At 42.3% G+C, this 25,333-nt stretch overlaps 1 protein-coding gene across 5 annotated transcripts in view; it reads left to right on the plus strand.

Moving 5' to 3' along the window:
• Nucleotides 1-435: 435 nt before the first annotated feature.
• Nucleotides 436-25,333, plus strand: part of TMEM135 (transmembrane protein 135) — a 203,280-nt gene continuing 178,382 nt past the window's right edge. For 2 of the 5 annotated variants that reach the window (XM_058186951.1, XM_058186950.1), the window contains exons 1-3: nucleotides 436-730; nucleotides 21,434-21,561; nucleotides 23,501-23,593. In XM_058186951.1, the coding sequence (XP_058042934.1) occupies nucleotides 590-730; nucleotides 21,434-21,561; nucleotides 23,501-23,593 (362 nt within the window). In that variant the 5' untranslated portion in view covers nucleotides 436-589. Of the gene's footprint in view, nucleotides 731-13,042; nucleotides 13,063-21,433; nucleotides 21,562-23,500; nucleotides 23,594-25,333 lie in introns of those variants that run through there. The other 3 variants (XM_058186948.1, XM_058186952.1, XM_058186953.1) reach the window with 3 other exon arrangements.

Consider the following 25,333-nt stretch of genomic DNA (forward strand, 5'->3'; position numbering starts at 1 on the left):
GTCCCAGGCTTGACAATGCAAACCCCCACACACACACCCCGCCGACGGCCGTAGCGGTTTTCGCAAAAAAAAAAAAAAAATAACCGCACAAAAAAGCCGCATCCACGTGCCGCTCCCGGGCAGGGCAGCGGTTAGGTGGCCTTGGAGGGGGGGCGGGGGGGGGCGGGGCGACGAGCCGGCGTTGAGAGCCGCTCGCGCCGGCTTCCCTTTTTTTTTTTCCCCCCCTCCCTCCGTCCCTCATTCCCCCCTCCCTTCCCTTCCTATCCCCTCCCCTCGCCCCTTCCAACCCGGCCGGGCAAAAGCCGGCTCGGGATTGGCTGAGCGGGCTCACGCGAGCCGGCAAAAGCCAGAGGGGCGGAGGGAGGAAAAAAAAGAGGTGGTTGATCTGGAGTAACCCCGGGCGGGCAGCCGCAGTTTGTCTTTCCTTGGCGCGCGCGCTCTCCCTCTCTCTCTCTCTCTCTCTCGAGCGCCGTCGTCAGTCCTGCTTCGGCCTCCCGGGGGGTGCGCGTGCGCGTGCGCGTGCGCGCGCGCCGTTCCCTCACAACGGCCCCCCCCCCTTCCCAGCTCCGGGTCCAGCCGCTGGGCCAAGATGGCGGCGCTGAGCAAATCCATCCCCCACAACTGCTACGAGATCGGGCACACCTGGCACCCCCACTGCGGGCGAGCCTTCGTGCACATCACCCAAGGGGCGTTTGGAGAGTCGCTCCGCATCTATGGGACCCTTTACCTGGTGAGAGCCTCACCCCCACCCCCCCTGGCTTGCCCCATCTCCTCACCCTCTGAAGTAGGATGGACGTGGAGTGGGAGAAGAGTGGGGTGGGGGGGGTTGGGGGTGTGTGGGGGGCCGGGAAGGCTGGGTGACAGGTGTGTGATCCCTGCCAGGGCAACCTAGGTGGCACCTGCACCTGGAAAGTGGGTTGGTTGTGGAGGTCAAGGGCAAACCCTTTAATATATATATATATTAAGGAATATATTTGTTTTCGTAGGTTACATATATATATGGAATTATATATATGGAATTACACACACACACAAACACATCATCGCTGATGCACCAAGACAAATTCTTTGTGTGTCCAATCACGCTTGGCCAATAAAAAAAAAAATTCTATTCCTATTCCTATTCCTATTCCTATTCCTATTCCTATTCCTATTCCTATTCCTATTCCTATTCCTATTCCTATTCCTATTCCTATTCCTATTCCTATTCTATTCTGAAGGATTTTAAAAAAAGACAGCTAACTGCCTGAAATGGTGTGTGTGTACGTGTGTGTGTATATATATGTATGTATGTAGGGTCTCCTGCTTGATCAGGGGGTTGGACTGGATGACCTCCAAGGTCCCTTCCAGCTCTATTCCTCTTCTCTTCTCTTCTCTTCTCTTCTCTTCTCTTCTCTTCTCTTCTCTTCTCTTCTCTTGTATTCTGAAGGATTTTAAAGAAGAGACTGGACAGCTAACTGCCTGAAATGGTGTGTGTGTGTGTATGTGTGTGTATGTATGTATGTATGTATGTATGTATGTATGTATGTATGTATATAGGGTCTCCTGCTTGAGCAGGGGGTTGGACTGGATGACCTCCAAGGTCACTTCCATCTCTATTCCTATTCTATTCTATTCTATTCTATTCTATTCTATTCTATTCTATTCTATTCTATTCTATTCTATTCTATTCTATTCTATTCTATTCTATTCTATTCTATTCTATTCTGAAGGATTTTAAAGAAAAGACTGGACAGCTAGCTGCCTGAAATGGGCTGTGCATATATGTATGTATGTATGTATGTATATGGGTCTCCTGCTTGAGCAGAGGGTTGGACTGATGACCTCCAAGGTCCCTTCCAGCTCTTCTTCTGATTGATTGAAGCCTTGATTGTCGTCTGAATGTGCCCCCCCCTCAATCCAGGTGTCTCAAGGGAGAGGCTTAAGTCTTATTGGGTTATTCCTGTTGGCTGATATTTCCTAAAAAAAAAGAAGAAGCCCATGATCACATCTAAGTAGAGACGGAAGAGATGGAATAAACTATATCCAATTCTGCGATTCTATGCTCTATAGCTCTGATATAGAATAGAATAGAATTCTTTATTGGCCAAGTGTGATTGGGCGCACAGGGAATTTGTCATATAATGGCATCTTTGCCAACGGGGTATATATTTTGCTGCATAACCTGCATAGGATCAGGTGGCTTGACGGATTGCTTTTTCCCAAGAACATCTGTTTGCCCCACAGCTGCCACACGGAGGGCATGCCCCCCCCCCCATTCTTTCTTTTAAGTCTTGTCATCTTAGGAGACTTGGGATATGTGTCTTTCCTGTGGTGGTCCCCGATACTGCATATGACAGGCCCTAACTTGCCTTGATTTTGGAAAAGCCCCCATGCATTAGGGATCAGTTGAGTGGGAATACCCCCCTTTCAGAGGTGTGCTTGGTTATGTGCTTGGTTATCATCTGATATGACATTTGATATGGCATTTTATGTTATACTGCTTGTTTGTTGTTAGTTGTATTCCTCTTATTCTTATATGTTTCTGTTTTACGCTGCCCAGAGTTTGAATTGGGTGGTCTCATAAATCAAGAAATAAAATTTGTCATACCTAGAAACTTAATTCAGGATATGGCTGGTTAATGTTATATTTAGTTGTTGAGATGCATTCTTGCTCTTTTCCTTAAAGGCACACTTTAAAAAAAACAAAAACACCTTATATTTAAGCTGTGCATGAGTCTACAGTTTCCAAGCCAAAAGAGGTACTTCTAAGTTTGCGGGGTTATGAAAATAACACCCCTCTATATCTGATTTAAAGGAAATGGGTCTTTTTTCCAGGATCACATGACAAGCAGCATAATCTTGAAAAAAGACACAGTTGCTTTAAGGAGTTGCAGACAGTACTGCATTTGTATCCTGGTGTCTTCTTTAGCATATTGGATTTGGAGTGCTGTAGAGTCCTTTTAGAGCAGCGGTCATCAACTGGTGGTCCATGGACCACTGGTGGTCCGTGAGAAAATTTTGGTGGTCCGCAGAAAAATTATTTGCATTTTTTATGTTGCACTAAATCAGGGGTCCTCAAACTACGGCCCCTGGGCCAGATACATGCAATGAACACTTGCGTTGCTGCAGAGAGTCTTCCCCTTTGGGGTCTTTTTGTGGGTGGGAGGAGGGGAGAAATTCTGACTTGGGGTCTGCTTCGACCATCTGGTGTGGGGCTTTGGGCGAAGGCTGGAGGGAAGCACCACTGGTGGCAAAGAGCCAGAGGGCCTTGTTCCAGTGGGACTGCATCATGGCCTGGAACTGGCTGACAATCTCAGCCCGCTGAATCTCCAGGCACTGGTACCTGACCTTGCACTCTTGCAGGTCTTCCCTCTGCTTGGAAAGTCTATGCTCGTAGTCCTCAGTGAGGTGCTTCTGCTGAGCCTCTTTCTTGGTCAGATCCAATTTGAACTGAGCCAGCTGTTTTCCCAACTCTTTCTCATGGTTGCTGCTTAGCTCCAACATCTGCTTCCTGTTGGGGCCCTAAGGAGCCTGGGTGGGCAGGAGAGGAGTGGGTGGGAGGGGTGAATAGAGACTGACGAGGTGGCCCTTGACGTGAGTGACATTGAGTTGGCCATGGCCACTCAGTCACATGACCATCTAGCCACGCCCAGCCAGCCAGTCATTAGGCAAATCATATTAGCGGTCCATGGAATTTAAAATTATGAATTTAGTAGTCCCTGAGGTCCTAAAGGTTGGTGACCCCTGTTTTAGAGCCAGATTGCCATAATAGTTAAAGTATGAGGCTAGAAGCTGTGGGAGACCTTGAGTTCTAGTCTTGCCTTGGACACAAAGCCAAATGGGATTGACCTTGGGCCAGTCACTTTCTGTAAACCCTGAGAAGGAGGCAATGTTAAACCACTTCTAAAAAACCTTGCCAAGAAAATTACAGAAACTTACCCAGGCAGTTTCTGAGAATTGGACAAGATTGAACAGAAGGGGGGGGGGAAAGAGAGAGTCCTATTATGCTTTTGTTTCACTTTTCCTTCAAGGATGTCAACATGATTTGGGGTTTCTAGGCGGAGTTGAACTTTTATTAAGCCCATAGCTATTCAGCTTCTATGAGATTACTACAGCAGATACTTGTGCTTCTTACTTGTGCAGAAGATATTGAGCAATGTGGGGTGTATGTACCAAACGTTTGAATTGAGAGGAGTAAAGTAGCTGTTTCTGTGAGATGGCCTGCTATTTATTAGACAAAACCACTGGTTATTGGAAGAAAACTTACTATTGAAAGAGTCAGTTTTGTGTAGTGGTTAAGGTGGTGGCTTAGAAACCAGGAGACTGAGTTCTAGTCTTCCCTTTAGGCATGTAAGCTGGGCCGTGATTTTGGGTTTGTTGTGCTCTCTCTCTCTCAGCCTAATTCAACTGGCAGGATTGTTGTAGGGAAAATAGGAGAAGGAAGGAGTATTAAGTACTGTATGTAAGAACCGTGGTGGCGCAGTGGTTAGAATGCAGTACTGCAGACTACTTCTGCTGACTGCCAGCTGCCAGCAGTTTGATCCTGACCAGCTCAAGGTTGACTCAGTTCTCATTTTACCAACCTTCCATCTTTCTAAGGTCGGTAAAATGAGGGCCCGCATTGTTGGGGGCAATATGCTGACTGCCAATTGCCTAGAGAAGGCTGTAAAAGCACTGTGATGCGGTATATAAATCTAAGGGTTATTGATAAGTACTTTTGCTATGTTCACCACCGGGAGTTATTTATAAAAACGATAAAGATGGGATAAAAATAAAATAAATAATAAACAAGACCTGGTTGATAATTAAGAAATAAAGGCGAATGTATCTCCGTTATGTCCCCAAGTTTATTCTTGGCTGCCTCCTCTAGACCTGTAAAATTCCTGGTAACCATTCCATTCCTATCTCTCAGTTTATCTTTGCCCAGTTCAGGGGATGTTCAAAGTTTAAAGGTATCATCAGCATCAATATTAGTTGTGTGCAAACTATATTCTATTTGGCTTCAGTTCATACAAGCAAGATTTGGTCTATAGTGAGGACAGAATGTAATAGTGAAGAAGGTAAATTGAGAAATAAATAGAATAGAATAGAATTTTTTTATTGGCCAAGTGTGATTGGACACACAAGGAATTTGTCTTGGTGCATATGCTCTCAGTGTACATAAAAGAAAAGATACGTTCATCAAGGTACAACATTTACAACACAATTGATGATCAATATATCAATATAAATCATAAGGATTGCCAGCAACAAGTTATAGTCATACAGTCATAAGTGGAAAGAGATTGGTGATGGGAACTATGAAACGATTAATAGTAGTGCAGATTCAGTAAATAGTCTGACAGTGTTGAGGGAATTATTTGTTTAGCAGAGTGATGGCCTTCGGGGAAAAAACTGTTCTTGTGTCTAGTTGTTCTGGTGTGCAGTGCTCTTTTGAGGGTAGGAGTTGAAACAGTTTATGTCCAGGATGCGAGGGATCTGCAAATATTTTCACGGCCCTCTTCTTGATTCGTGCAGTATACAGGTCCTCAATGGAAGGCAAGTTGGTAGCAATTATTTTTTCTGCAGTTCTAATTATCCTCTGAAGTCTGTGTTTTTCTTGTTGGGTTGCAGAACCGAACCAGACAGTTATAGAGGTGCAAATGACAGACTCAATAATTCCTCTGTAGAACTGGATCAGCAGCTCCTTGGGCAGTTTGAGCTTACTGAGTTGGCGCAGAAAGAACATTCTTTGTTGTCCTTTTTTAATGATGTTTTTGATGTTAGCTGTCCATTTGAGATCTTGCGATATGATAGAACCCAGAAATTTGAAGGTTTCTACTGTTGATACTGTGTTGTCAAGTATTGTGAGAGGTGGAAGTATGGAAGGGTTTTTCCTAAAGTCTACCACCATTTCTACGGTTTTGAGTGTGTTCAGTTCCAGATTGTTTTGGTTGCACCACAAGGCTAGTCGTTCGACCTCTCGTCTATATGCGGATTCGTCATTGTCTCGAATGAGACCAATCACTGTTGTGTCATCTGCGAACTTCAGTAGCTTAACAAATGGATCATTGGAGATGCAGTCATTGGTATACAGAGAGAAGAGAAGTGGGGAGAGCACACAGCCTGGGGGGGCCCCTGTGCTAATTGTACAGGTATTTGATGTGATCTTGCTTAGCTTCACCTGCTGCTTCCTGTTTGTTAGGAAGCTTGTGATCCACTTACAAGTCTGTTCCGGTACCTGTAGCTGGTTTAGCTTAGTTAGAAGAATGTCTGGAATGATGGTATTGAATGCTGAACTAAAGTCTACAAAAAGGACCCTTGCATAGGTCTTTGGAGACTCAAGATGTTGTAGGATGTAGTGCAGAGCCATATTAACAGCATCATCTGTTGATCTATTTGCTCGGTATGCAAATTGCAAGGGTCTAAAAGCGGATTCGTGATGGTTTTCAGGTAGGAAAGCACTAGCCTTTCAAAGGTTTTCATGACTACAGATGTTAGAGCATCTGGCCTGTAGACATTTAGTTCCTTGATGGTGGGCTTCTTGGGCACTGGGATGATGGTAGAGCGTTTGAAGCAAGAAGGAACATAGCACATCTCTAGTGATTTATTGAAAATATGGGTGAAGATGGGGGCCAATTGGTCAGCACAGACTTTTAAGCAAGAAGGAGTTATCTTGTCTGGGCCTGGCGCTTTTCCTGGCTTTTGTCTGTGAAATAGGTCCTGCACTTCCTTTTCTGTGATCACTAGGGGTTGTGAACCCAATGAAATGGGGTCAGTTGTCAGTTGTAGGAGGCTTGGCTGTTGTTGCTGTGTCTGAGATGGGGGTTGTGGAGATAGGTGGCTGTAGTTTCCTTTCAAACCTGCAGTAAAACTCATTCAGGTCATCTGCCAGTTGTTGATTACCTTCAGCCTGGGAAGGAGGTTTGCCATAGCCGGTGATATTTTTAAGAGTTTTCCACATGTTTGCTGGTTCATTTGCTGAAAATTGATTCTTTAGCTTTTCAGAGTAGCTTCTTTTTGCTGCTCTTATCTCCCTTGTTAGTGCATTTCTGGCCTGATTGTACAGCATTTTATCACCTTTTCTGTAGGCTTCCTCTTTGGAATGTCGTAGCTGCTTAAGTTTAGGTGTAAACCAAGGTTTGTTATTACTGTGTATTCGCAAGTTCCTTGTAGGTACACATAGGTACACATAGGTACACATAGGTACACATACTGTTGTTGTGTATGTGTTCAGATTATTAATTCCTGAATGATTTATTCTAACTAGGATCTGCTTCAGAATAATAAGCAAAAGCATTTTATTATTTCTTACCCGATCCTTTCGGCCATTGAAATGCTAAAAATGAACTTTGAATGTAATTTATAGAATCTCCTATTTAAAAAGCTACTTCCCACTGTAAAAAATTAAAGGACTCAATGCTCCAAATAAAACATCATACCAAGTAATAATGATTGATATTTTTGACTTAGTGGGTTGTGGGCTTACGGTTTATCAGCTAAAAAGTACAACTTAGGATATTATGCAAACTTGTCAATAAACTATGGTTTAGCACAATATGTGAACCCAACCAGGTTTGTGCATACATTGTGATGATCAGTTTTTGCCTATTATAATTTTTTTTACTGAACATTGCTGATAGTGTCTTGGTGATAGCCACAGGAGTAGGTCAAAAGTCCAGTTTAAAACGAATATTTTACATTGAAAGATTTCACATTGAATCCTTAAGCTCTTTAATATCCTAACAGAAGTGTTGCTAAGTCATGTAATTTATTTATTTAAAATATTTATATAGCCACCATCTTATAACCAACTCTGGGGAGGCTCCCAATCAAAAGTTAAAACAACACACCGAACCATATTACAAATTATAAAGCTAAACACATTAAAAACAACAAAAAACCTGGTGCCAAGTCAAATGTCTAATGCAGGGGTCAGCAACCTTGAACACTCAAAGAGCCACAAAGGTCTTAACTGGAAACCCCCATTCAATTCTGGAGCCGACTGGACGTCCAGTTCCCCCATTGTAGTCTCCTCCTAGTGTGGTGTCCTTTTTCCTCTGCTGACTGGACGTCCGATTCCCCCACCATAGAGTTTCCTCCTAGCGGGATATCCTTTTCTCTCTACCTGTCCTAACCGAAAGCCCTATCAATTGTGGAGCCGACCAGCAACAGGGAGCCGCAGCAGAGGGATGAAAGAGCCACATGCGGCTCCAGAGCTGCGGGTGGCTGACCCCTGGTCTAATGTGTAGTTGTTTAATTTTTTTTCTCAAGGTGGAGGCCTGCCAAATTTCAGGTGGCAGAGTGTTCCATAGAGCAGCCACAGAAAAAGGCAAGCTTCCTAGCTCCCAACAGATGGCAATATTTAGGGGAAGGATCTTATCTGATCTGGTGGGATGACTGGATGTCCTTAGGAAAACAAACCTGGCCCTGTGCGATACAGGACTTTAAAGATGATGCCCAGCACCTTGAATTGCAACCAGAAAGAAACGGGAAGCCAGTGTAACTTGTGCAACAAATGTGTTTCATGGGCAAACCTAGGGACCCCCATTATTGTGTGAGCTGCTGCATTCTGGACCTGTTGAAGTTTCCGGATAGACTTCAAGGGCAGATAAATGTAGAGTGCATTGCAGTAATTGCAATTGTTAGCTATATTGTTGTGGGCTTATAGGAATTGTAAAAAGAAGAATTGGAAAATAACACTTTATAACCCATAATTATATACACAGATATCTAGAAATAAGTTTCACCACACTTGGATGCACACTTGTATTAAGTCGTGTGGTTCATGAGTTATAATAGTTCTGTTTGTGCAAAATATCAGTGAAAAGCCCAGCAAGCTATACGAGATATGAATACAGACAATGGTTAAGGTTGGACAGCTTAGTAAGCTTCTTTCAATCATTATGGTCACCGGATTTCTCATTTTGCTAAGGTGTGGAGCCTAGCTTGCAAGTCGCAGTGGATGAATTTATGGAATACGTTTAGCTAAAACCAGACCTACTGCACTATGAGGAAGTGCAGCGTATGAGCCTAATCTTCAAGACTTAATCTTGAACAAGATTCTTAAAGTTGAATAAATATGTTGAGCTTATTTTAATTGTGGTTTGTGATTTATATTTTTAAGAGAATCAGCACTTTTGAAGAATAGAAAGGAAGCAGCCTAGATTTGTGATAGGAGCCTTTTCTCTTCGAAGGAGATGAAAATATTGTTGCACTGTCTCTTGAGAGAAAAGTATGTGTTGTGGGAGGTAAGAGGTTGTTGTTATGACCCATCACGACCCCATGGACAACTTTCCTCCAGGCCTTCCTGTCCTCTACCATCCCTCGGAATCCATTTAAGCTCACACTGACTGCTTCAGTGACTCCATCCAGCCACCTCGTTCTCTGTCGTCCCCTTCTTCTTTTGCCCTCAATCTTTCCCAGCATTAGGCTCTTCTCCAGTGAGTCCTTCCTTCTCCGTAGGTGGCCAAAGTATTTGAGTTTCCTCTTCAGGATCTGGCCTTCTAAAGAGAACTAAGGGTTGATCTCCTCTAGAACCGACTGGTTGGATCGCCTTGCAGTCCAAGGGATTTGCAGGAGTTCTTCTCCAGCACCAGAGTTCAAAGGCCTCAATTCTTTGGTGTTCTCAGCCTTTCTTATGGTCCAACTTTCACAGCCATACATTGCAACTGGGAAAACCATAGCCTTGACTATATACATACTTTTGTTGCTAGGGTGATGTCTCTGCTTTTTAGTATGTCTAGATTTGCCATAGCTTTCCTCCCCAGGAGCAAGCGTCTTTTAATTTCTTGGGTAGTTATTCTATTACAATTGTCTAAATATTAATTGAATAAATCAATTCAATCAGTTGAGTTTTCATATCTATATCTATATCTATATATCTATATCTATATCTATCTACCTACCTACCTACCTACTTATTTATCTTGCTACCTTGCTAACTATCTTGCTCTATCCATCCATCCATCCATCCATCCATCCTTCAGGGAGACCCTCTGGACAGTGTACAATATAATCAATATATAAACAACATATAAAATTGACATTCAATATTAAAATTAATTTAAGATATTTTAAAATTATAACAAAATTTCAAAATTTCAGGATAGTCATTTAGCATTAGACTAGACTAGACTAGAATAGAATTTAATTTAATTTTTTGTTAGCCAAGTGTGATTGGAGATACAAGGAATTTGTTTTGGCGCATATACTCTCAGTGTACATAAAAGAAAAGATACATTCAACCAGGTACAACACTTACAGCACTTAATGGTAGTCATAGGGCACAAATTTAACACTTAATGATACAACACTTAATGATAGTCATAGGGTACAAATAAGCAATCAGGAAACAATATCAATATAAATCGTAAGGATACAAGCAACAAAGTTACACTCATACAGTCATAAGTGGAAGGAGATGGGTGATGGAAACGATGTGAAGATTAATAGTAGTGCAGATTTAGTAAATAGTTTGACAGTGTTAAGGGAATTATTTGTTTAGCAGAGTGATGGCATTTGGGAAAATGTTCTTGTGTCTAGTTGTTCTGGTGTGCAGTGCTCTATAGTGTCATTTTGAGGGTAGGAGTTGAAACAGTTTATGTCCAGGATGTGAGGGGTCTGAAAGTATTTTCACAGCCCTCTTTTTGACTCGTACAGTATACGGGGCCTCAATGGAAGGCAGGTTGGTAGCCATTGCTTTTTTTACAGTTCTAATTATCCTTTGAAGTCTGTGTCTGTCTTGTTGGGTTGCAGAACCAAACCAGACAGTTGTGGAGGTGCAGATGACAGACTCAATAATTCCTCTGTAGAACTGGATGAGCAACTCCTTGGGCAGTTTGAGGTTTCTGAGTTGGCACAGAAAGAACAGTGCTTTTTTGATGAAGTTTTTGATGTTAGGTGTCCATTTTAGATCTTGCGATATGGTGGAACTTAGATATTTGAAGGTTTCTACTATTGATACTGTGTTGTCTAGTATTGTGAGAGGTGGAAGAATGGAAGTGTTTCTCCTAAAGTCTACCACGTTAGTTAATACAGGTGTGTGTGTTTTGTTTCCTCATGGGGCCAGCTAGCCCCACAGTTGCATGGTCCTCTGTGCCTCCCACCCAAGGCTGCAGAGCCAAGTTTTGATCTCTTTGTGGAAAAGCAAAAGAGTAGGGTATACTAAAGCCAGTCAACATTAAGGCTGATGTTAACCAGTTTATAGACAGGTACCTTCAGTAATCTTTTTGCAACAAATGAGATCAACAGGCGGGTGAAGTGACTTTTGTGACTCGACGTGCTGATAGGCTTGCACTAATCTCTTCTCTATCATGTGATCAAATCATGGAGAAATGGCTGTTGCGCATACATGTTACAATTGTGTTAAGACACATCCTGGAACTGTCAGGAATCTGCAACAGGAGTATCATTACATACTATATCGAAACTGATCTTATACTCAAATCTGACAGCCAGATCTCTTCAGTTGCTTCCTGTTAAAGGAGTCTTGTTACTCAAACCTGGCCATTAAAAAGTTTCTTCACTTAACTGAAAAATGTAACAGCAGAGATGATTGAGGTCTTTCGTAAATGGCTTTCGGAATGCCTGCGTGTCCACGTTGAAATTTAGCTATGTAAAATATTTTCACCGCATTAAAGTACAGTAGTTGGCTATACTTATATGAACGTAATCTGATCAGATTTACAAAAGTTATTTGCGAAAGATCAGTATTACCGATAGAAGAGAATTATTGAAGCTCAGGGCTGAATTGTGAGAATGTGCTGTCTCAACTTGGTGGTTTTCTTGTAGATGTTTCATGACCTAACTAGATAACATCAGTATTAGAAGGGAGTGGGGTTTGCTCTCTTTTATACACTGCTTAAAAAAAATAAAGGGAACACCTACACAACACAATGTACTGTATTTAATAAGAATATTTCATTCCTTCAGATCTAGGATGTCTTAAAGTATTTTTGTGTTCCCTTTACTGTATACTGTAAGGCATCCTAGATCTAAAGGAATGAAATATTCTTATTAAATTCAGTACATTGTGTCATGTGTATGTGTTCCCTTTATTTTTTTGAGCAGTATATATTAACAGCTTGCACTGTCAGTGTCGGTGGGAATGTTCCTGATTAGGCTATTGTTTACTGTTAGTATGCTTGTCTTGAGTTAGTAGTTCCATGTTTGGTGTATTCTTTACTTGATTACTGGTTTAGTTGTTGGTTACTTTTGGTGTTAATCTCTGCATAGCTAGATATTGATTCCTCATGAGATGTTTTGTTCTTTTTGTTTCTTTTTTTAAAAAATTGACTCTTTTGAATGGCATGTAGATGTTATTTATGTCTATATGCCTGTTGATGGTCGATTTATTTGAGTGCCAGGCTTCCGGGAATTCTCTAGCATTTTGGGGCTTGGCTTGATCTGGGATGCTCAGCATTTCCCAACTGAAACTGTGCTTAAGTCTGTCCATGGGTTGTGAAATTAAGGAGTTTTCATCATGTCTTCTATTCTGGTGATGTCTCTGCTTTTTAGTAAGCTATCTAGATCAGGAGTCTCCAACTTTGGTCCCTTTAAGACTTGTGGACTTCAACTCCCAGAGTTCCTCAGCCAGCTTTGCTGGCTGAGGGACTCTGGGAGTTGAAGTCCACAAGTCTTAAAGGGACCAAGGTTGGAGACCCCTGAACTAGATTTGCCGTAGCTTTCCTCCCCAGGAGCCAGTGTCTTTTAGTTTCTAAAAAATATTTAAAATTGTTAAAATATTTTAAGATAAAAATATTTTAAAAAGTGGTAGAAAACAGATAACATTTGGTTATAACTTTTGAAAATTTCTTGAAGTTTCTGTTAATATATGATGGATATGGCATGCAGTTCCTATCTAATTTTATTAGATGACGCACTATATGTGTTGGAATTATTAAGACTTTAAAAAAAATCAAGCAAATGGATCAGTTTGTATTCTTCCGTTTGCCCTAAGTTTTATTTATTTATTTATTCAATTTTTATTCTGTCTTTATTACTGAGGTAACTGAACGTGCAGTGATGATTTACAGATAGTCCTCGACAACAACAACAATTGAGCCCCAAATTTATGTCGCTAAGTGAGACATTTGTTAAGTGAGTTTTGCCCCATTTTTTGACCTTTCTTGTCACGGTTGTTAAGTGAATCACTGCAGTTGATAAGTTACTAACCTGGTTGTTAGGTGAATCTGGCTTCCCAACTGACTTTGCTTGTTACAGAAGGTCGCAAAAAGTGATCACATGACCCCAGGACACTGCAATGGTCATAAATATGAAGCAGTTGCCAAGCATCTGAATTTAGATCACATGACTGTGGGGATGCTGCAAAGGTTGTAACTTTCACAAACGGTCGTAAGTCACTTTTTTTTGGTGCCGTTGTAACTTTGAATGGTCACTAAATGAACTGTTGTAAGTTGAGGACTACCTGCATTTATTATCTTTCTTAAACCTATATGCCGCCCATTTTGGCAATTCTAGGCAGCTTACAAATAAAGATAACTAATACTTCATTGTCCTCATATTTCCCACAAAACAGTACCCCTATGAGGTGGGTTGGATTGAAAGAGGGTGAGCGGCCCATGCCCCAAAATCATGCAACCAACTTTCATGGCTAAGACAGGACTAGAACTTGGAGTCTCCCAGGTTGTCCCAAAGATCCTTTTTCAAGAGACAACTGGACTCGTTTTTTCTTTTGAAGATGTTTCGCTTTCATGAAACTTCAGCTCTTGACTGGATGGTGGGGAATGGAAGGATTTATATTCCTTGCAGACAGCTGGTCATCTGCATCCTTTTAGAAAGTCATTGAGGCCACCTGGAGGTTTATCTGTGTCCGCAGGGTCACTTAAGTAGTGTAAATGGTTCCTGTAGTCTGCAATTCCCCCCACCCCCCTTTAGCAATCCATTCCTACTCCCACAGCATTCCCAGGGTGTTCATCCCAAAGTGTATAGCTAAAAGTCTATGGAGATTCTCGGTCATCCAGGTCATGGTTGTCCCAAAGGTGCTTTTTCAGGAGGCAAACTGATATCAGGACTGATATTTCTCGGCAGTTAGTCTAAGATAGGACAGTCCAGCTGACTGAATGGAGAAATTTTGCAAGTAATCTTTAAAACGACAGCAAGCCTTTTGATCTGATTTGCAGGTAGTCCTTGAGCTTCAACAGTTCAGTTAGTGACTGTTCAAACTTACAGTGGCATTGAAAACTGGACTTTCCTTGTATCCTTATGATTTATATTGATATTGATTGTTTCCTGATCGCTTATTTGTACCCTATGACTATCATTAAGTGTTGTACCTTAGAATTCTTGATGAACGTATCTTTTCTTTTATGTACACTGAGCGCATATACACCAAGACAAATTCCTTGCTTGTCCAATCACACTTGGCTAATAAAAAATTCTATTCTATTCCATTCTATTCTATTCCATTCCATTCCATTCCATTCCATTCCATTCCATTCCATTCCATTCCATTCCATTCCATTCCATTCCATTCTATTCTAATATTCTATTCTATTCTATTCTTGTTTTTTCTTTGACGATACAAGGAATATAAATCCCTCCATTCCCCACCATCCAGTCAGAGCTGAAGAAGCTTCTTGGATGAGCAGTGAAACGTCTTCAAGGAAAAAACAAGAAAGTCCAGTTGCCTCCTGAAAAAGCATCTTTGGGACAATCATGACCTGGATGACTGAGAATCTCCATAGACAGTCTCCCGGGTTCTAACCTGATGCCTTAACCACAATTTCTTATTGTAAGAAAAAAAAAATTGCGGAAGGGCCTCTGGTGGCTCAACAGACTAAGCAGTCTGTTATTAACACAGCTGCTTGCAATTACTGCAAGTTCAAGTCCCACCAGGCCCAAGGTTGACTCAGCCTTCCATCCTTTATAAGGTAGGTAAAATGAGGACCCAGATTGTTGGGGGCAATAAAAGTTGACTTTGTATATAATATACAAATGGATGAAGACTATTGCTTAACACAATGTAAGCCGCCCTGAGTCTTCGGAGAAGGGCGGGATATAAATTCAAATTAAAAAAAAAATGAAGGCCACTCTACAAATGTTCAGAGAAAATGTTTTTCAGTGGTTGAGCTTGCATAATTAGCTGCTTTGTAGCCTGAATGTTTTATTCCATGTGATTATTACATCCAATTAAAAGACACTCAATTGCTGCAGGTGGAAATAGAATGGGGAAAAAAAAAGTTACCAAGTATATTTTTTTCCCTTCCTCTGGTTATGTAACGTGAAGGAAGATACTCAGTCTTATTAAATGCATTTGATATTTTGCTACCAAATATATATCAACAAGAATCCGGGTATCTATTGTTTGAACTTGTGTAACAACAAGCAACAGGTCTGTTCCTCTATGTTTACATAAGTGATTTGTTCAGAAAGCTAGTGGGTTAAACAGTGTAGGAACATAAATGCCCTTCTCCATTATCTTTGAATGGATAGGTCACGCACAAAGAAACAAAAGTGATAAATTAGCATGCATGTCGGGATATTCTAAGATGGGGAAGTAAACCCATCAACATTTTAAAACACCTTATAGGAAATAAAGCACCTTTGTACGTGCACGAAATGTAAAGTTTAACTGTGTGAGGCAAAAGCTTTTATTAAACTAATGAGAAATGGAAGCATTGTGCTAGCATGTTAAAACCCTCCCAACTGGGGTGGACTTCAAGAATTTTAGCAAGGGGTTCTCTACCCGGTTGCTGGGTGGGCGTGGCCATGGTGGGCATGGGTCACTTGGCCTCCTGCACTATGGCAGGGGGGACGTTTTTGCCCTCCCTGGGCTCTGGAGGCTTTTCTTGAGCCTCTGGGAGGGTGAAAACGGTCTCCCCAGACTCTGGAGGTCTTCTGGAGGCTGGAAATGGAGGCCCTTTGGAGGCCGGAACTTCTGGTAGGTTCGTATTTTAATAATATAATAATAATAATAATAATATTTTAATTTGTATACCGCCCTTCTCCCGAAGGACTCAGGGTGGTGAACAGGCAGATAAAATACAGACATACACAATAATTAAAACAACCCTTAAAAAACTGATTTAAATTAGCCCAAAAATTAAAATAATATAAACACCCCCATAAAATTACAAAAATTTAAAAACCCATCACATTCAATTAAAATTACAGATAAAAATCAAGCTAGTCCAGCCATCCGAAATAAATAGGTTTTAAGTTCGCGGCGAAAGGTCCTAAGGTCAGGTAGTTGTCGAAGCCCGAGGGGAAGTTCGTTCCACAGGGTCGGAGCCCCCACAGAGAAGGCCCTCCCCCTGGGGGCCACCAGTCGACACTGTTTGCCCTCACTGAACCTCCGTTCGTGCCTTGCACGGGCCGCGTGGGGACTTCTGATCAGAGCGGGGCAGGGTGAGGCAGGTGGGACCAGCCAGGAGTGGGATTTGGGGGGGGTTCTCCGAACTGCACAGAATCTTAGCTTGAGGTTCTCCCGAACCCCTGCGAACCCCCAGCAGCCCATCCCTGCCTCCCAGTGCTTGCATCTCTTTCTATAGAACAGAACTAATGAGCCTTGCTGAATAAATTTCTCTTCGCCTCTTTTCATTGGTTGTGGAATTGTTTCCTCCACAACAGCTAAAAGTGGTATTGGAAATCATTGTTGGTAACAAGTTGGAGAAACGGGAACTAAAAAAACGAGATCTTGGCTGCCTTAACAGTGGGATAGAATCAAGATCACGTGAAGTGTTAATACCACTTTATAATGCCTTTATAAGGCCACACTTGGAATACTGCATCCAGTTTTGGTCGCCACGATGTAAAAAAGATGTTGAGACTCTAGCAAGAGTGCAGAGAAGAGCAACCAAGATGATTAGGGGACTGGAGGATAAAACATATGAAGAACGGTTGCAGGAACTGGCTATGTCTAGTTTAATGAAAAGAAGGACTAGGGAAGACATGATAGCAGTCTTCCAATATCTCAGGGGCTGCCACAAAGAAGAGGGAGCCAAGCTATTCTCCAAAGCACTTGAGGGCAGGACGAGAAGCAATGGGTGGAAACTAATCAAGGAGAGAAGCAACTTAGAATTAAGGAGGAATTTCCTGACAGCAAGAACAATTAACCTGTGGATCAACTTGCCTCCAGAACACTGGACATTTTAAAGAAGAGATTGGACATTTGTCTGAAATGTTACAGTCATTTCCTGCTTGAGCAGGGGGTTGGACTAGAAGACCTTCAAGGTCCCTTCTAACTCTGTCATTCTGTTAGTCTGATATAGGGAACCTCCCCTTTTCCATTGCCGCATCTGCCCTGTGGAATGATCATTTCCCCCCTCCCCTGATACAGGTAGTTCTCGGTGTATAACAGTTCATTTAGTGACTGTTTGAAGTTGCAGTGACACTGAAAAAAGTGACTTGGGATCAGTCCTCACACTTACAACCATTGTAGCATCCCTACGGGTCACCTGATCAAAATTCGTGCGCTTGGTTTTCTATTGTTTCGAGGTTTACATTTTGTTGCCCAGACTTGCAGTGTTTTAAGTTGGATAGCCATGTAAGTTTCTTCAATAAAATAAATAAAAGCATTTTGTTCTGATTGAATAGTTTGCTAATTATTAAAAAAAATCAATTCAATTCATTAGAATTAAATCAAACATGATTATTCAATTTAAATAACTAAATTAATATGTCAGTTCCTGGCCAGCTTGTAAACCCTACAACTTGGGGATCTTGCAACAGCGTTGTTTTGGTGTCTTAAATGCAGTTGGTGAGATATTTACTTGTACGCTCTGATTGGGTTAAAATTGGCACTTGTAAAAAGAAGCGAGTGAAGCTGTCCAAGAATATTACAAACCGCTTTTAAACATGTTCAAACAACATTTGGGCATTCCCACACCATTACAAATTTCCCCACGGTTTGTTAAGGCTGCCGTTTGTAAATTGTTTCTTTCCAGAAGTTTCCACTCAAGCTTAACTCATCAAACATAATTGGGAAACGCCATGCTCCTGAGGGCTGCTATTCATTGTGCTAGGAAACAACCAAATAACAACAACAATACTTCATGGCACTCGAAATTACATTCTTGTAACAAATAGGTCCTAACTTGTTTTTTTTAATTTCTTTTTATTTGCATTTATATCCCGCCCTTCTCCGAAGACTCAGGGCGACTTACACTATGTCAAGCAATAGTCTTCATCCATCTGTATATTATATACAAAGTCAACTTATTGCCTCCAACAATCTGGGTCCTCATTTTACCTACCTTATAAAGGATGGAAGGCTGAGTCAATCTTGGGCCTGGTGGGGCTTGAACCTGCAGTAATTGCAAGCAGCTGCTGTTAATAACAGACTGTCTTACCAGTCTGAGCCACAGAGGCCCTAACTTGTTACCTCCCACTGTAGGGCGGTATACTTTCCTACACTCCCTCCCTCTCTAAGTAGCATAGGAAAGTTTAGTTGCAAGGGTGTAAAACAGCATCAAACTGGAGACTGAATATGGTCATCATAACTACCTTTGTAGAATAGTGTTTTTTGTGTATGTGTTGTGTACTTGTTTTTTAAATGTTTTAATTTGTAAACCAAGAATATAAATTTAATCAGTTAAATTACATCTTATAAAACAAGCCTGAAGAATGATACTTGTTTCGCTGATATAATAAGTTACACCTCTGAGGAAGTAGAAGAGGTGGAAGTTTAATGAAAAATGAAGCCCCCTTCTCCATTATTTATTTATTTTATTATTTATTTATTCGTATTTTTATACCGCCCTATCTCCCTAAGGACTCAGGGTGGTGTACAGCCATGTAAAAACACATAAATATACAAAGTAAAACATTCATCTAAAAAACTTATTATAAAGGCCAAATATTTAAAATAAACATATAAATAATAAAACCCAATTTAAAACCAAAATCTAAAATTTAGTCATTTAAAAATTTAAAACCCTAGTCCAGTCCTGCGCAAATGAATAGATGTGTCTTAAGCTCGTGGCGGAAGGTCCGAAGGTCAGGAAGTTGATGAAGTCCTGGGGGAAGCTTGTTCCAGAGGGTGGGAGCCCCCACAGAAAAGGCCCTTCCCCTGGGCGTCGCCAGTCTGCACTGCCTGGCCGACGGCACCCTGAGGAGTCCCTCCCTGTGAGAGCGCACGGGTCGGTGGGAGGCATTCGGTGGCAGCAGACGGTCCCGTAAGTAACCCGGCCCTATGCCATGGAGCGCTTTGAAGATCATTACCAGAACCTTGAAGCGCACCCGGAAAACCACAGGCAGCCAGTGCAGTCTGCGCAGGAGAGGTGTTACGTGGGAGCCACGAGGGGCTCCCTCTATCACCCGCGCAGCTGCATTCTGAACTACCTGGAGTCTCCGGGTGCTCCTCAAGGGGAGCCCCATGTAGAGAGCATTGCAGTAGTCCAGCAGAGATGTCACGAGAGCATGAGTGACCGTGCACAGGGCATCCCGGTCTAGAAAGGGGCACAACTGGCGAACCAGGCGAACCTGGTGAAAGGCTCTCCTGGAGACGGCCGTCAAATGGTCTTCAAAAGACAGCCGTCCATCCAGGAGAACGCCCAAATTGCGCACCCTCTCCATTGGGGCCAATGACTCACCCCCAACAGTCAGCCGCGGCTGCAGCTGACTGTACCGGGATGCCGGCATCCACAGCCACTCCGTCTTGGAGGGATTGAGCTTGAGCCTGTTTCTCCCCATCCAGACCCGTACGGCCTCCAGACACCGGGACAACACCTCGATAGCTTCGTTGGGGTGGTCCGGTGTGGAAAAGTACAGCTGAGTGTCATCAGCGTAAAGCTGGTACCTCACACCGAAACCACTGATGATCTCACCCAGCGGCTTCATATAGATGTTGAACAAGAGGGGCGAGAGAATCGACCCCTGAGGCACCCCACAAGTGAGGCGTCTCGGGGCCGACCTCTGCCCCCCCGTCAACACCGTCTGCGACCGATCGGAGAGATAGGAGGAGAACCACCGATAAACGGTGCCTCCCACTCCCAATCCCTCCAACCGGTGCAGCAGGATACCATGGTCGATGGTATCAAAATTATTTCTATACAGATAGGTTATTTACACAGATACCAAGTTAATTAATAAATTAGTATGCATGTCAGGATATTTTAGGATGGGGAAAATGACCAATCAGTGTTTTAAAAATATGTAAGGGAACAAATTTCCTTTGTATGAAAATGCAAAGGGAAAAGTTGGGCTGTCTAAAAGCTGGGAATTTGAGCCCTGCTGTGTTCAAAATGCCCCTTTGGAGTGTGCAGAAATTCGGATTGCCAAAATGTTTCACGTGCTTTGGAAGTTTTGAGGTTTAAATAATTTCTTTGAACTTGAAATGCAGGTAGTCCTCGAGTTACAACCCCAATTTGAGGCCAAGATTTATGTGGCTAAGTGAAAAACTGTGAAGTGAGTTTGCCCCATTTTACCATGTTTTTTACCACAGTCGTTAAGCGAATCATTGCATTTGTTAAACTAGCCATGGGGTGGTTAAGTGAATCTGGATTTCCCATCGATTTTGCTCGTCAGAGGATCGCAGAAGCTGGATCACATGACCCCGGGACACTGCAGTGGTCATAAATATGAGTCAGTTGCCAAGCATCTGAATTTTGATCATGTGACCATGGGAATGCTGCAGTGGTTGTAAGTGTGAAAAACAATCTTAAGCAGTGGTGAAATCCAATTTTTTTTACTACCGGTTCTGTGGGTGTGGCTTGGTGGGCATGGCAGGGGAAAGATACTGCAAAATCCCCATTCCCTCGCCACTCCTGGGAGAAGGATACTGCAAAATCTCCATTCCCACCCCCCTCTGGGGCCAGCCAGAGGTGGCATTTGCCGGTTCTCTGAACTACTCAAAATTTCCGCTACCGGTTCTCCAGAACCTGTCAGAACCTGCTGGATTTCACCCCTGGTCTTAACTCAGTTTTTTCAGTGCCGTTGTAACTTTAAACAGTCACTAAATGAACTGTCATAAGTCGAGGACCACCTGTATGTTAAAAAAGGTGATCAGAACCAGCCCGTTTTGAATGCAAACTGGCTTCCAGGTTCAACCCTTAGTTTGCATAGGAATTACCTGACCGGTTTGGACAAACGAAGGATTCTTGAAGCCTGATTTTCCCCACAGATATGGGTCTTGTAATTCAAGGAGAGATATAAAAGAGTAGGGGAATAGAAGAAATGGAAGCACACGAGTAACCATAATTAGTTCTAGTCCTGGCTGACCAAGTCACGTTTCTGCTTCATTGACCTCAATTGGCGCTGTTGGAAAATTGCTTTTCTTACTGAAGCCGTATTGCATGGAGAATCTGTCTCAGGTATGAAATGTGTGTCTCCCCCCCCCCCTCAATGGGGCAAGTTAACAGAATGAACATTAATCTTGGGACAGGTTTTACTTCCGTGTCGTTTACAGTTTTATTGATGTGGGTTTTTCTTCTTTGTAAGCAGGAGTTGGAAGGGTAAAACAAGTCACATTGAAATAAATAGTTTGAACTGGTGCGCCAATCTCTTTCAGATTGCTGCAATTCTCCGGAAACGAAAACTTGATTATTATTTGAACAAGCTGCTTCCTGAAATTCTCCAGTCAACATCCTTCCTCACAGCCAATGGAAGTCTTTACATTATGTTTTTCTGCATTTTAAGGTGATTTGATTATACATTTTTGGACTAAATCAATGGATGGTGAAATAACCTGGTGTCATCTTCCATCACACCCAGGCCTTTACTACAGGTAGTCCTCATCTTACAACCACGATTGAGCCCAAAATTTCCGGTCGTTAAGTGAAACATTTGTTAACTGAGTTTTCTCCCATTTTACGACCTTTCTGGTCATAGCTGTTAAGTGAATTCTGCCCCATCTTACGATTTATTATTTATTTATTTATTTATTATTTGAATTTATATCCCGCCCTTCTCCGAAGACTCAGGGTGGCTTACATGGTGTCAAGCAATAGTCTTCATCCATTTGTATATTATATACAAAGTCAACTTTTATTGCCCCCAACAATCTGGGTCCTCATTTTACCTACCTTATAAAGGATGGAAGGCTGAGTCAACCTTGGGCCTGGTGGGACTTGAACTTGCAGTAATTGCAAGCAGCTGCGTTAATAACAGACTGCTTAGTCTGTTGAGCCACCAGAGGCCCTAATCTTTCTTGCCCCAATTCTTAAGTGGATCACTTGCAGTTATTCAATTAGCGACACGGTTGCTAAGTGAATCTGGCTTCCCCAATGACTTTGCTTGTGAGAAGGTTGCCAGAGGTGGGATCACATAACCCTGCAACCGTCATAAATAGGAGCCAGTAGACAAGCATCTGAATTTTGATCACATGACTGTGGGGATGCTGTAATGGGTTGTAAGTGTGAAAAAATGGCCATACGTCACTTTGAGTGACGTAACTTTGAACGGTCACTTTTGTTGTAAATCGAGGACTACCTGTACTTACTGCCTGCCTTATAAAAAGATGATAGCGATTTTCTTATTTTGTACAGAATATTTGTTGCATTTTTATGTACAGTTCTTTATATTGATTGTTTCCCTGTTTTGGGAAATGTCACCCTGAACGGGGGTACATACATTTGAATAAATAATAATTTCATTGAATGCAAATGTAAACGTTTGGTCAGCTTAGAATTTTTTTCTAATATTTTTTTCTAATATGACCTATCACTATGCAAATGCACACGGTCCTTTGTATTTGTATTTGAATACTAAATACTAGCTTACTAAAAAGCAGAGACATCACCCTGCCAACAAAAGTGCGTATAGTCAAGGCTATGGTTTTCCCAGTTGCAATGGATGGCTGTGAAAGTTGGACCATAAGGAAGGCTGAGCGTCAAAGAATTGAGGCCTTTGAACTCTGGTGCTGGAGAAGAACTCCTGCAAGTCCCTTGGACTGCAAGGCGATCAAACCGGTCAGTCCTAGAGGAGATCAACCCTGATTGCTCCTTAGAAGGCCAAATCCTGAAGATGAAACTCAAATACTTTGGCCACCTAATGAGAAGGAAGGACTCACTGGAGAAGAGCCTAATGCTGGGAACAATTGAGGGCAAAAGAAGAAGGGAAGGGCAGAGAATGAGGTGGCTGGATGGAATCAGGACTCCAGAGGATGGTAGAGGACAAGAAGGCCTGGAGGAACATTGTCCATGGAGTCACGATGGGTTGGACACAAGTTTGCAACTAACAACAGCAGCAACAACAACAACAACAACAACAAGCCTTTGAAATATAAGGCAGTAAAATTGAGGTTCCTGCTGGAGGTGTTAGAACTATGAATGTTATGAGGTTCTTTGAAGTGTTGCGAAGAGCAGTCCTGATGGACCAAAGAGGAGGAAGAAAGCATACTTAGTACTTTCCCACTACAGCCTCCCACCTTGTTTCCTAACCTAATCCTCTGCAGACAGTTTTGGGAGGCACAAGTGACTGGCCAGGCAAAGGAAGGAATCTGAAAATCACGTCCCTAGCATCTTGATCCAAAGTATTTGCTGCCTGCGAATGTTTGTTTATTTATTTATTTCAGGAAATAGGACCTCCTTTTCCTTGTCACGTTGAATGTAACCAATCCTACCTTTAATTGTTTTAGGCGAATACTGGGAAAATTCTATTTTTGGACTCCTGGTTTCGGTGCTGCTCTACCGGCGTCCTACATAGCTATTCTTATTGAAAGGAAGAGCAGGTATGTGTTTTTGCACCTTTTACAAACAAACAGAATTGTTCGTTTATATAATGACGATGGTGATGTTATCCATTCCGTTGTGTCTGACTCTCGGCGATTCTGTAGGGCCAGGTCTCTCCACAACTCCTGATCTTGCACTGCTTCCCATAGTTGTTCTGTGCTCTGGCTGGTATCAGCTTTGATGGGTGTCCAGCCACCATGTCCTTTGGAGTCCTGGATTCCTTTTATGTCCATGTAATATACAGTATCTCCCACTGGGGTTGTGATTCAACTGTAGTAATCAGTGAACAGCTATAAAACAGCACTTAAAATAATCCAGAATCATCACACTCAGTATATGCCGCAACATTTTTAGAGTTCCCATGAAAATGTTTGTTTGTAGCTCAGGCTTGACACGAAGGGTCCTTGGTGGTCTCTGAGCTTGCTTGTTTTCTTGCAGACGTTTCATTATCTGAACTAGGTAACATCATCAGTGCTAGTAAGGAGTGGGCTTTGCTCTCAGTTCTTACTAGCACTGTTGATGTTACCTAGTTTGGATAATGAAACGCCTGCAAGAAAACAAGGAAGCTCAGAGACCACCAAGGACCCCAAATGTTTATCTGATTGTAAAATTCTAAAACCGTCAACTGTCTTAACTTTATTAAGAAGATTATTGGCTTCTGTTCTTGTTCTAGGTGGGACTTACTCCAATCAATTTTACTTTTAACTTATTCCAATCAATATTACAATTAATAAATAGATACTGCTGCAGGATTAGAGGGCGCATGATTGTGAATATCAGATGCTAGGACTTAATGATAGGCAGTTACCATCATGTCCTGTGTGTGGACTTCTCAGAAATTCAATTCATTTATGGCTGTAAGAAATAACAATATTGAGCCAGCTATATATATACATATACATTCATACATACATACATACATACATACATGCCTTGTTTTGCTCAGTTTGAGCCACAGTGCTTATCTTTATTAGTTTCTGCTCGTACAACTTTTCAGGATTCTTTCATAATGTCTCAAACTCTTTTCCAGTGCACAAGGATACACTCCACGCAATAAATATGTCAAGATGGTATTGCTGGAAAATAACAGTTAGAGAGATTACAGTTCTAAGGTTGGTCAATTTCAGGTTTAAACGTGTTAGAGGAGGAAGAGAGTTTATGAAGATAGTCACATTCCTAGAGTGGGAAGGGATAGATGATCAAAAGATACTCCTCCTTACTCTTATCTCTCCAGTTTAGATAATTTCCTGGAAGAGCCCTGGCCTTTTAAACAAACGCATTTGCATTTCCACGGCTGTACTTTTTGCCTTTTTGATGTGATGCATCGGCCTTTCTCCGCTATACATTTCACTGGCCCAGAAATCACTGACACCATCCTTCTTATCTCTGTATCCTGTTGCTCCATTTGTTCTCACCGCATAACTGAGGCCAGCCACCCACCCTTCTCCAATCACCTGCTTTTCCTAAAGACATTCTTTGGAATGAAGCCCTTTTGCCTTTCCTTTCCTGCTGGGCTCACGTTGTTCTCCGCTCTAGCCGCTCTTTACAACCGAAGGCGTCACAAGAGAGGGCAAAAGGGATTAGCCGAGAACAGGTGCTGTACTCAGGAAGCCCTGTGAGGTTCCTTGAAAGGAAACGGCCCTGCCAAGAAGCCTGGCATATAGGGATGGCCAAGAATTAAAGAGGGGAAAGTGGGGGGGGGGAGGCTATATTCCCGCCCACCCCCCCTTCTCTGTGAG

The sequence above is a fragment of the Ahaetulla prasina genome, chromosome 5 (genome assembly GCF_028640845.1).
Source record: "Ahaetulla prasina isolate Xishuangbanna chromosome 5, ASM2864084v1, whole genome shotgun sequence".
NCBI lineage: Eukaryota > Metazoa > Chordata > Lepidosauria > Squamata > Colubridae > Ahaetulla > Ahaetulla prasina.